Genomic DNA, 12,824 nt, shown 5'->3' with positions numbered 1-12,824 from the left:
CATTGACTAATTATATGACTTTTGGCAAATCTCTTAGCCTATTGAGGCTTCCAGTTTTTAAAATTTTATTTATTTCTTTTATGAGACACACAAGGAGGGCACCCCAAACAGCTCTCACTCCACAATCCACCCCTAGTCTCAGCTGGCCCCAATTTCAGATATGTACATGTGTACCCAGTGTGCATGGGAGGTCCCAGGACATGAACCTATGTGGGTCCAGTGGCACCACTCCTGTATCATTGCCTGGCCCTGGGCTTCCAATTTTAACCTGTAAAATAAAGAGATTGGGCTAGATAAATACTGAGGTGGACTCATGATGTCATTTTCCTCTCATAGGTCATAGGCAGATGTTGTGAACTCGTGTCTCTTTCTGCTAAGCTGGGGGAGAACTCCAGGCAGCCACTACCACTGCTGGCATTTGAAATCTGTAAACTTGTCCTGGATGTGATCATCTCCAGGGCTCTTCCCGGCTCTGAAGGTATGAATATATGTTACTTCATCATATTAAGTGGGAAGTGCACTTAGGAAAAACTACAATTAAAGAAGGAACTGTAAATACTATACTTGAAACAAAGTGAGCTTGTTTCCCCGTTTGGGGGATTTAATTCAAACGAGAAATTTCTTGGGCCAGCTAGTGGCATGGTGGTTCAGGTGGACAGATTCCATGTGGCCTACTGCACAGTTCTAGTCCTGGACCTAGTGGCTTGAGAAATACACCAGGTACATGCCTGTGTATGTGTGCCCACAGTCTTAAAAATAAAAATGGAGAAGGAATCGTTGTGTAACCATCCCCCTTGGAGGGTACTTTCTCAATTTCCTTTCTTTCTCTTTGGCAAGCACATGTGCCCACTAGCAAAGAAAAAAGAGAGAGAGAGAGATGTTTCCTACAGAGTGTAAATAGTGATCAATACTAAATGAAGAAAATGAAAGTTGATTCTCTGCAATTAAGGAAGCTAGTTCCCGAGTTCTCATTATTTTCACAACCATATTCCCAGTTATTAAGTTTTATCATCTAAAAATACACATGAAGCTCTGGGGTCATGATAGGCAGGAAGATGGCATCTGCCAGCAGGGTCATGCAGGTGGTGAAGCCACATACACCATTAATAAGGTTTCCTGACAGAAGAGACGATCCTAAACCCAGTGTATCAGAAGCTTTGAGGTCAGCAGGGCTGCCATTCCATTCTTCTGCAGTTTCACAGCATTCTAAGGGAAGTAAGTCACCAGATCTGCTGATGTTTCAGGGTCCACCAGACATGGCAGAAATAATAAAAACTTTACCTCAGAAATACAGAAGGAGGGACCAGTAGTTAGCGTAATGGCTATGTCGCTGAGTGCCCATGTAGTTGACCACAGTTTGAGTCCCGGACCCAGTGGCTTAAACTCATGCCGGGCACATATGCGTGCTTGCCCAAGATCCCTAGAGGAGAATGGAGGAGAAGGGATTGCAGTGTGGCCATCCCCCCCTGGGGGGTGATTTTTTGCTTTCTGTCTCTCTCTCTCTCTTTCTGGTGAGCGCACGACCCTATAGCAAAAACCTCCCCCCCCGCCCAAAAAAAAAGAAATACAGAAGGAAACTGGTGACTTAAGAAGAAATTGAATTTATCCAGCATGGTGGTCTAGAGTAACCACTGTGGCTGCTGTTTTCATCAGAAAGAAGAATCATCTTTACAATGAAGGACTTCCAAAATGACAAATGAGAAATTGTATATTAAACAATTTACTTTAATAAATACTCTGTAAAAAAAAGAAAAAATAATAAAAATACACTTGAAGAAACAGACTTACAACTTTTCTCTTGAGCTCATTTTATTTATTTTATTTATTTTTATTTTTGGCTTCTTGTTTTAAGCATTTAAATAATCTGTTTTCAGTGTGGGTTATCAATAGCCTAATGAAAGTAAGGGAATTACAGCTAACCTTTTTTTTTTTTTAAGAGAGATTTTTGCTATAGGGTATATGCACTTGCTGGAGAGACAGAGAGACAGAAAGCAAGAAATCACCCTCCCTGTGGGGATGGCCACACTGCAATCCCTTCTCCTCCATTCTCTCAGGATTTGGGGCATGCACATGCTCCTGGCATGAGTTTAAGCTGCTGAGTCTGGGACTCAAACCATGGTTGACTATGTGGGAGTTCAGTGATGTAACCATTATACCATCTACTGATCCTATCTAACCTATTCTCATTATTTATGTTTTTGCAAGTTAACAGTGTTAGCAGGATTAACAATGACTGGGATAAACCAGAATTACATAGACTACTGGAAGTGAGACTTGACTCCTTCCCTTCCTACCCTTTCTCCTATTCTAGAGGGGCCTGGGAGAAAGTGCAGTGTTTGCTGAATTTCCGTGGCTGAAATACTCCCTGAAATACTATGGCTGGTTCCAACTGCCAACTTGACCTCGTTGAACATGAAGTAGGGTAGAGATGGGTACCATCATCTCTCTTGAGCTGGTTCTAGCTGATTCCAGCATGTTCACAGTGGTTTTAATAGTTTTGTCTTTTCTCCTTTCTCTCTGTTACTGGGTTTGATTAGGCTCAGACTATAATGGCTGATGCACTGTATCCAGTTGGAAGAAGTATCTTCTTCAGATGCCACTGTAATTTGAATATAAATGTATAAATTTTACACATAATTTGAATATAAAGGTATTCGAATAGAATAGGAATCTCTTCTGTCCACTTTGTAATAGCTCACACTAAGGCCACCTGGCTCCTGAAGCATTTGGATTTGTGACTCTTGGTGTAGACCATGGCCATGTTTCATCCTGCTATTTCTTGCCTGGTATCACCTACACACTTCTGTCGCTGTTCTCATTGCTTGCTGTTGGGAACATTGGTATATCCTCTCTCCTCCTATGTGAAGAGCTTTGTTTTTGATTCTGAATCCTAAGAGTTTAACAAATAGCTGCTAAATACTAGATCCTCAGAAATGTCAATGAATATATGAATGAATAGACAAAGCATGATGCAAAGCCTTAGTACTTTTTAAGAAATAATTCCTTTGAGGGACCAGTAGTTATCATAATGGCTATGTCGCTGGACTCCCATGTAGTTGACCACGGTTCGATTCCCGGGCCCAGTGGCTTAAACTCACTCCCGGTGTATGTGTGTGCATGCCCAGGATCCTGAGAGGAGAAAGGAGGAGAAGGGATTGAGGCATGGCCATTTCCCCTGGAGGGTGATTTCTTGGTTTCTGTCTTTCTGGCAAGTGCATGCTCACTATAGCAAAAAACCTCTCAAAAAAAAAAAATTCCTTTGAAATTTGAACGTTCTCTTGACTATTTCAAGATACTTAAAAATTAAACAATAGCTGAATTAAAATATTATGCATTAGATAACACCCACTTTTATTTCATCTACTAGTACCATTTTTGCCCACATTAGATACAAATATCCAACTTGGGCCAGCTGGTGGCTAGTGGTTAAGGCTGCAGGATCCCACGTGGCTCACTGCATGGTTTGAGCCCTGGCCCTGGTGGTTTGAGAAACAAGCCAGGTATGTGTGTATGAGTACCCAAAATCCCGAGAAGAGAATGGAAGTGAAAAGATTACAGTGTGGCCATCATCCCAAGGGTGGGCTTACTCACCTTCTCTCTCCTTTTGTTCTCTGTTGAGCACATGTGCCCTACAGCAAATTTTAAAATAATCCAGTTTTAGAAATAGCTATATTATCTGATATCTAATAAGCAAATCCATAAATAAGATCGTGCAATTATTGTACTAATAATGTGTTATATTTTATAGCATTTTACAGATTTCTGAGTTGTGATTTTATTCTTTCTTTTAATGATAGATCATAAAACTTTATTGAACTACAAATTTTTAAAGAATTATTTATTTCATTTTATTTAGTATTATTATTATTTTAATTTGCTATAGGACATGTGTGCTCACAAGAAAGAGAGAGAAAGAAAGAGTGAGAAAGCAAGCCACCAGGCTTGGGACTCAAACTGTGGTCAATCATGTGGGAGTCCAGTGCCTTAACTACTGTGCCGCCTGCTGGTCCCTGAGCTATAGTTATAAGCCAAGCATTGTGTTGAATGCTAGGTATACAGTGGTGAGAAGAATATAAAATGAGAGATAAGGAAGGTGATAAAATGGGGGGAGAGTACATCCTAACCCAAATTTGGAAGGTGGCTTGTTAGAGCTCTGAGGGATGAGGAAGAGCTAGGCAAACAACACATGGGGGAAGGGCTGTCCTGGCAGAGGAATCAGTATGTGCAAAAGCTTGAGTTGGCAAGGAGACTGGTGCATTCAAAATAGGCAAGAAGATGGTTAAGGCAATGGGCTCCCACATGACCGCCCCTGGTTGGAGTCCCAGACCTAGTAACTTGCTTTCTCATTCTCTCTCTCTCTCTCTCTCTCTCTCTCTCTCTCGTGAGCACACATGCCCTGTAGCAAATAAAATAATAATAATAAAAAATACAGTTAAATAATAATTTTTTTAAATGGGAAAGCAAAATAAAAACAGGCAAGAAGGCCGGTGTGGTTACCACAGACTGAGGAGTAAGAGGACAGGTTGATTTTGAAGCAGTAGCTGGGAGTCTTTCATGTGGGAAGAAGGACCTAACAGACCAATATAAGGAGTTTGGATTTAATTAAATGCAGTGATCAAGAAAATTGACAAATAATTGGACTAACCAAGAGAAGACTCAAAGTCTTTTTTAAAAAATTCTTTTTTGAGAGGTTTTTGCTATAGGGCACGTGCACTAGCCAGAAAGACAGAGAGAGACAGAGAGACAGAAAGCGAGAAACCACCTCCCAGCAGGGATGGCCATGCCGTAATCCCTTCTTCCCCATTCTCCTCTTGGGATCTTGGGCTTGCACACACATGTGCCTGGTGTGAGTTTAAACCACTGGGTTTGAGACTCGAACCATGGTTGACTACATAGGAGCCCAGCGACATAGCCATTACACCAACTAGTGGTCCCAGAAAGACTCAAATTCTAGCTGCTGAGTCTGGGACTCAAACCATGGTTGACTATGTGGGAGTTCAGTGATGTAACCATTATACCATCTACTGATCCTATCTAACCTATTCTCATTATTTATGTTTTTGCAAGTTAACAGTGTTAGCAGGATTAACAATGACTGGGATAAACCAGAATTACATAGACTACTGGAAGTGAGACTTGACTCCTTCCCTTCCTACCCTTTCTCCTATTCTAGAGGGGCCTGGGAGAAAGTGCAGTGTTTGCTGAATTTCCGTGGCTGAAATACTCCCTGAAATACTATGGCTGGTTCCAACTGCCAACTTGACCTCGTTGAACATGAAGTAGGGTAGAGATGGGTACCATCATCTCTCTTGAGCTGGTTCTAGCTGATTCCAGCATGTTCACAGTGGTTTTAATAGTTTTGTCTTTTCTCCTTTCTCTCTGTTACTGGGTTTGATTAGGCTCAGACTATAATGGCTGATGCACTGTATCCAGTTGGAAGAAGTATCTTCTTCAGATGCCACTGTAATTTGAATATAAATGTATAAATTTTACACATAATTTGAATATAAAGGTATTCGAATAGAATAGGAATCTCTTCTGTCCACTTTGTAATAGCTCACACTAAGGCCACCTGGCTCCTGAAGCATTTGGATTTGTGACTCTTGGTGTAGACCATGGCCATGTTTCATCCTGCTATTTCTTGCCTGGTATCACCTACACACTTCTGTCGCTGTTCTCATTGCTTGCTGTTGGGAACATTGGTATATCCTCTCTCCTCCTATGTGAAGAGCTTTGTTTTTGATTCTGAATCCTAAGAGTTTAACAAATAGCTGCTAAATACTAGATCCTCAGAAATGTCAATGAATATATGAATGAATAGACAAAGCATGATGCAAAGCCTTAGTACTTTTTAAGAAATAATTCCTTTGAGGGACCAGTAGTTATCATAATGGCTATGTCGCTGGACTCCCATGTAGTTGACCACGGTTCGATTCCCGGGCCCAGTGGCTTAAACTCACTCCCGGTGTATGTGTGTGCATGCCCAGGATCCTGAGAGGAGAAAGGAGGAGAAGGGATTGAGGCATGGCCATTTCCCCTGGAGGGTGATTTCTTGGTTTCTGTCTTTCTGGCAAGTGCATGCTCACTATAGCAAAAAACCTCTCAAAAAAAAAAAATTCCTTTGAAATTTGAACGTTCTCTTGACTATTTCAAGATACTTAAAAATTAAACAATAGCTGAATTAAAATATTATGCATTAGATAACACCCACTTTTATTTCATCTACTAGTACCATTTTTGCCCACATTAGATACAAATATCCAACTTGGGCCAGCTGGTGGCTAGTGGTTAAGGCTGCAGGATCCCACGTGGCTCACTGCATGGTTTGAGCCCTGGCCCTGGTGGTTTGAGAAACAAGCCAGGTATGTGTGTATGAGTACCCAAAATCCCGAGAAGAGAATGGAAGTGAAAAGATTACAGTGTGGCCATCATCCCAAGGGTGGGCTTACTCACCTTCTCTCTCCTTTTGTTCTCTGTTGAGCACATGTGCCCTACAGCAAATTTTAAAATAATCCAGTTTTAGAAATAGCTATATTATCTGATATCTAATAAGCAAATCCATAAATAAGATCGTGCAATTATTGTACTAATAATGTGTTATATTTTATAGCATTTTACAGATTTCTGAGTTGTGATTTTATTCTTTCTTTTAATGATAGATCATAAAACTTTATTGAACTACAAATTTTTAAAGAATTATTTATTTCATTTTATTTAGTATTATTATTATTTTAATTTGCTATAGGACATGTGTGCTCACAAGAAAGAGAGAGAAAGAAAGAGTGAGAAAGCAAGCCACCAGGCTTGGGACTCAAACTGTGGTCAATCATGTGGGAGTCCAGTGCCTTAACTACTGTGCCGCCTGCTGGTCCCTGAGCTATAGTTATAAGCCAAGCATTGTGTTGAATGCTAGGTATACAGTGGTGAGAAGAATATAAAATGAGAGATAAGGAAGGTGATAAAATGGGGGGAGAGTACATCCTAACCCAAATTTGGAAGGTGGCTTGTTAGAGCTCTGAGGGATGAGGAAGAGCTAGGCAAACAACACATGGGGGAAGGGCTGTCCTGGCAGAGGAATCAGTATGTGCAAAAGCTTGAGTTGGCAAGGAGACTGGTGCATTCAAAATAGGCAAGAAGATGGTTAAGGCAATGGGCTCCCACATGACCGCCCCTGGTTGGAGTCCCAGACCTAGTAACTTGCTTTCTCATTCTCTCTCTCTCTCTCTCTCTCTCTCTCTCTCTCTCGTGAGCACACATGCCCTGTAGCAAATAAAATAATAATAATAAAAAATACAGTTAAATAATAATTTTTTTAAATGGGAAAGCAAAATAAAAACAGGCAAGAAGGCCGGTGTGGTTACCACAGACTGAGGAGTAAGAGGACAGGTTGATTTTGAAGCAGTAGCTGGGAGTCTTTCATGTGGGAAGAAGGACCTAACAGACCAATATAAGGAGTTTGGATTTAATTAAATGCAGTGATCAAGAAAATTGACAAATAATTGGACTAACCAAGAGAAGACTCAAAGTCTTTTTTAAAAAATTCTTTTTTGAGAGGTTTTTGCTATAGGGCACGTGCACTAGCCAGAAAGACAGAGAGAGACAGAGAGACAGAAAGCGAGAAACCACCTCCCAGCAGGGATGGCCATGCCGTAATCCCTTCTTCCCCATTCTCCTCTTGGGATCTTGGGCTTGCACACACATGTGCCTGGTGTGAGTTTAAACCACTGGGTTTGAGACTCGAACCATGGTTGACTACATAGGAGCCCAGCGACATAGCCATTACACCAACTAGTGGTCCCAGAAAGACTCAAATTCTAAAATCAGGAATGAGAGAAGAAACATCACTACCATCTTTTAAAAAATGAAAAGGATTTTAAGGGAATAGTGTGAACAATTATATGCCAACAAGATAGATAACCTAGATGCAGTGGACAAATTCCTAGAAAGATACAAATCACCAAAATTGACTTGAAAAGATAAATAAAAATCCAATTTGGCTATAATAGGTAAAGAAATTGAATTAACAATTGAATTAGCAATTTTTTAAAAAAAGATGTGATTGGGGCCAGCAGGTGGTGTGGTGGTTTAGGGTGGTGGACTCCCACATGGCCAACGACTGTTCAAGTCCTGGACCTGGTGGCTTGTTTCTCACCCCACTCTGCCACCTACACACATTCTGTCCCTCTCTGGTCAAGTTAAAGTAAATAAGTAAATAAGCAAATAAATAAAGGTAAATGATTCTTTAAGACAATATGATTGTCTTAATACATACTAAAAAGCATTCAACAAAAGTCAACTCTTTCATGATAAAAAATTTGGACAAACTAAAAATAGAAGGGATTTTCCTCGGCTTGATAAAGCCCATCTATGAAAACACCCCCAGCTAATATCAGACCTAATGGTGAAAGACTGAATGCTAAGACCAGAGAAGAAAACAAGAGGAGGTTTAGTCTTATGACCTTTATTCACCATTGTGCTAGAAGTTCTACTCTTTCATGATAAAAAATTTGGACAAACTAAAAATAGAAGGGATTTTCCTCGGCTTGATAAAGCCCATCTATGAAAACACCCCCAGCTAATATCAGACCTAATGGTGAAAGACTGAATGCTAAGACCAGAGAAGAAAACAAGAGGAGGTTTAGTCTTATGACCTTTATTCACCATTGTGCTAGAAGTTCTAGCCAGTAAATTAAATAAGAAAAATAATCAAAAGGCATCTAGATTAGAAACGAAGAAGTAAAATTACCTGTATCATTAAGGAGGTGAAAGAATCCACAGAAGAAAAACATTTGCTTTTCATATATCTGAAAGGGAATTTTATCTAGTATATAAATAACTTTTACAACTCAACAATTAGAAAGAGACAGCCTCATTTTAAAAGTAGGCAAAATATTTGAATAGAATTTTATTCAAAGAAACATACAGATGACAAATAAGCACACGAAAAGATGCTCAGTATTGTTAGTCATTAGGGAAATGCAAATCAAAACCACAATGAGAAACCACTTCATTCATGCCAGTAATCAAAAAGATAGTGTTGGAAAGAATATGGAGAAATTGGAATCTTCATATATTGCTGCCGAGATTGGAAAATAGTGCGGCCACTTTGGAAAACAGCTTGGCAGTTTTTCAGAAGGGTAAACATAGAGTTACCCTATGACCCATTGATGTTATCCTTAGATATGTACCCAAGAGCATGGAAAATGCATGTCTATACAAAAACTTGTGTGAGAATATTCATAACAGCCAAAACGCAGAGACAGTCACATGGCCATCAAATGATGATTGGATAAACAAAATGTGGTATATCTATATGATGAAATAGTATCTGGCAATAAAAACAAATGAAGTACTGCTACATGCTACAACATGAATGGACCTCAAAATCATTATGCTAAGAAGAAGGCATACATCAAAAGTCATGTGTTGTGTAGTTCTATTTATATAAAACTTCCCAAATCGGCAAATCCATAGTGACAGAAAGTAGATGAATGGTTATTAGGAGCTGACCGGGGAGGGCATGGGAGAAGCTACTGATAGATAACAGTGTTTCTCATGGGGGTGATGAAAATATTCTAGAATTAGATAGTGAAGATGATAGAACATTGTGAATATACTAAAAACCATGTTGTACATTTTAATTTGTATGTTTTAAAAAGAGTGGATTTTATAATACATTATGGCATTACAGATGTGATTTAAAGGCCAGCCCCATAGCCTGATGGTTAAGGTGAGCTGGATTCCACATGGCTGGTCATGGTTCAAATCCTGACCCCGGCACCTTGGAAAATACATTGGGCAAATGTATGTGCATGCCCCCAATCCTGGAAGGATGGAGAAATGGAAGAGAAGGGATTTCAGTATAACAGCACCCCACTGGGGAGTACTTTCTTCCTCTCCCTTTTTCTGTCTCTCTGTCTCTGTCTGGTGAGCACATATACTCTATAGCAACTTAAAATAAAATGTCACTTAAAAAATATAGTGAGATGGCCCAGCTAGTGGCATGATGGTTGAGGTGTCTGGATCCCACATGGCCAATTATGTGATTTGAATCCTGAACCCAGTGGCTTCAAAAACACATTAGGGGTGTGTGTGTGTGTGTGTGTGTGTGTGCGTGCGCACGCGCTCTCTCAAAATCCTGAGAGCAGAATTGAGGAGAAGGGATTGGCATGGTCATGCCCCCTGGGAGGTGATTTCTCATTTTCTCTCTCTTCCTCTCTCCAGCAGGTGCATGCACGCTCAAATTAAAAACAAACCAAAAAAAACGCAATGAGGTGCAATGGTAAAATGTGATTTATGGGTCTACTTATGTGGAAATGTGCCAGTCGGTGACTAGAGACCTTTCTGATTGTGCTGGACTCACAGGTGGATCACAGTGTTGGGGCTGCTGTATTTCTCTCTGTTTCTCTTGCCCATAGGCTATATCAATAAACTTTTTAAAAAGTACAGTGGGAAGCCATTAGGAAGGTTTAAGAAGGAGAGTGGCGTGATTATGGCTCTTAAAAATGTACTACGATATGGAGAGCAGATTGGGGATGGCTAGGGGAGCAAGAGTGAATGTGCAGGCACCAGTCATGAGATGAGAGCACTACTCCAGAAAGAAATGGTGGTGTATAAGATTGGGGGTATTTGTAGCAACAGCAACAAGAGGAGAAATGGAGAAGATATATTTGGAAGGTTGAACCTACTGGGTTTATTTCTGGATTAAATGTGGAGAGCGAATGAACAGGAAGTATTAGGAATGATTCATAAATTTACAGTTTGAGCAACTGAGCATACTCCATAAAGTTAATTTATGTCTCACTAAAGTCCCATGAATAAGTCATGTTCTCAACATTTAATAAAGAAATTGAAGATCAAACGTCGTTAAACTGGGACCAACAGGTGGTGTGGTGGTTAGGGCCCTGGACTCCCACGGGACCAACTTCAGTGTGAGCTGCCGAACTTGGCAGCTTGACAATCACACCAGGTGCTTGTGCATGCATGCCTAAAATCCCGAAGGAAGAATGGAGGAGAAGGGGTTGTGGCCTGGCCATCTTCCCGTGCAGTGATTTCTCCTTTGACCCCTCTCTGTCTCTTTCTCTGGCAAGTGCTTGAAAGGGGACAGAAATGGGACTTGGTTCTAATTGGGACTTCGTTCAATTGGGACTTGAACCCCATATGCTTACCCCTGATCAACCTGTTCCATGGGTCTCTTTAATTAATACACCCAAAGTTGTACATTGTGTTAGTAACATACATTTAAGAAGAAAACATTAACAGAAGATAAAAACAGTTTTTTTAAAAAAATTTTTTAAATTGATTGGGACCCATGTAGTTGACCGCATTTTGAGTCCCGGACTCGGCGGCTTAAACTCACGCTGTATGCATGTGCGTGCATGCCCAAGATCCCAAGAGGAGAATAGAAGAGAAGGGATTGAGGCCTGACCACCCCCCAGGGGTTGATTTCTCGCTTTCTGTCTCTGTCTTTCTCTGTCTTTCTGGTGAGCACATGCGCCCTATAGCAAAAACTTCTCAAAAAAAAAAAAAAATTGAATTGATGTACATATTTTACTTTTAAGGAAAAAAAAAAAAGTGGGCCAGTTAGTAGTGTGGTGGTTAAAGCAGGAGGCTATGTAGCCAACTGCATGATTTGAATCTTGGACCCGGTGGCTTTAAAAACATCCTGGGTCTGTGTATGTTTGTGCCCAACATATTCAAAAGGGGGAAATATGGAGTAGGGATTGCAGGATGACTATTACCCATGGAGGGGATGCTTTCTCTCTCTTTCCAACAAGCACACATACCCACTATCAAATTTAAGAAAGGAAGAAAAGCTCAGGCCCGTTCTGTGCCTAATAGTTAAGGGAACCTGATCCCACATGGTTGGCTGTGGTTTGAATTCCACCCTGTGACTTGAAAAATACGCCAGAATGTACGTGTGCCTCAAATCCTGACAGGGTGGAGAAATAGAGAAGGAATTGTGTTGCAACCATGCCCCACTCGGAGGTAGGGTACTTTTTCCTGCCCTCCCTCTCTGTCTGTCTGTTTCTGTTAGGCACATCCTCTGGCAATTAAAAAAAGAAAAAAAAACTATACTTGTATGAATTTATATTCAACTAGGTTGACAACTTTTCACTGTGTAAGGATATAAATAGTTTTAGCATTCATATGTATGAATAGAAAGCAAGTGAATTACCAGTTGTTGATTTATGACATTTTAAATCACCAAATATTAGAATTTAGAGGACAGTTCCACAGTTCACTGGGTTAGATACACAATTTTTGGCTTTGACAGCTTAAATTAGTTGCTCTTTTAGATGCTGGTGTTTTGTAGTGCTTTCTTTGGCTTGGCACAGTGGCTTCTGTTATTAATTTTCATGAGCAATCTTGGACAATATTTTATTCTTAGGCTAACCAATGTCATGAGAAGGGAAGAAAGAACTCTCCTAGAGACTTGATTCTGCTCCTAATGGGTTAGCCAAGGAAGGGGGCCCCCTCACGTGAATATGGGAGTCAGGTTTCCAAGAATTGAAAGGGCACGAACATCATTGATGACCAAGATAAGCATCTACTATGCTAGGGTCTTGGAGAGGTCAGAAAGACCTGTGCCAGTGACACTGCTGAAACCTTACATAGTGGCATCCAAGTCATGTTCGTTCAGGTTAAGAAAGAGTTTCTCAAACTTTTTAGCCTCTGCCCTTTTAGGTAAAACTATTCAGCTTCCCACAAGCTTCCTTCTCTACCAGCTGAGATTCTGATGTAGACTCTGTGGTCAGATCATCCTCAGTGCTTTGCCATCAGCCAAGACTCATCAAATTATATGAGTGGTGCTTTGTATGACT

At 40.5% G+C, this 12,824-nt stretch overlaps 1 protein-coding gene across 1 annotated transcript; it reads left to right on the top strand.

The window, feature by feature from the left end:
* Window positions 1-1,040: 1,040 nt before the first annotated feature.
* On the top strand, window positions 1,041-1,589 carry LOC106733506 (28S ribosomal protein S36, mitochondrial-like). The gene is made up of 2 exons (XM_014582969.1): window positions 1,041-1,306; window positions 1,574-1,589. The coding sequence occupies exons 1-2, from the start codon at window positions 1,041-1,043 to the stop codon at window positions 1,587-1,589; spliced, it is 282 nt and encodes a 93-aa protein (XP_014438455.1).
* The last annotated feature ends 11,235 nt before the right edge of the window (window positions 1,590-12,824 follow it).

Source organism: Tupaia chinensis, unplaced genomic scaffold (assembly GCF_000334495.1).
Source record: "Tupaia chinensis unplaced genomic scaffold, TupChi_1.0 Scaffold143936_1, whole genome shotgun sequence".
NCBI lineage: Eukaryota > Metazoa > Chordata > Mammalia > Scandentia > Tupaiidae > Tupaia > Tupaia belangeri.
This window is presented reverse-complemented; position numbering and strand designations above follow the sequence as displayed.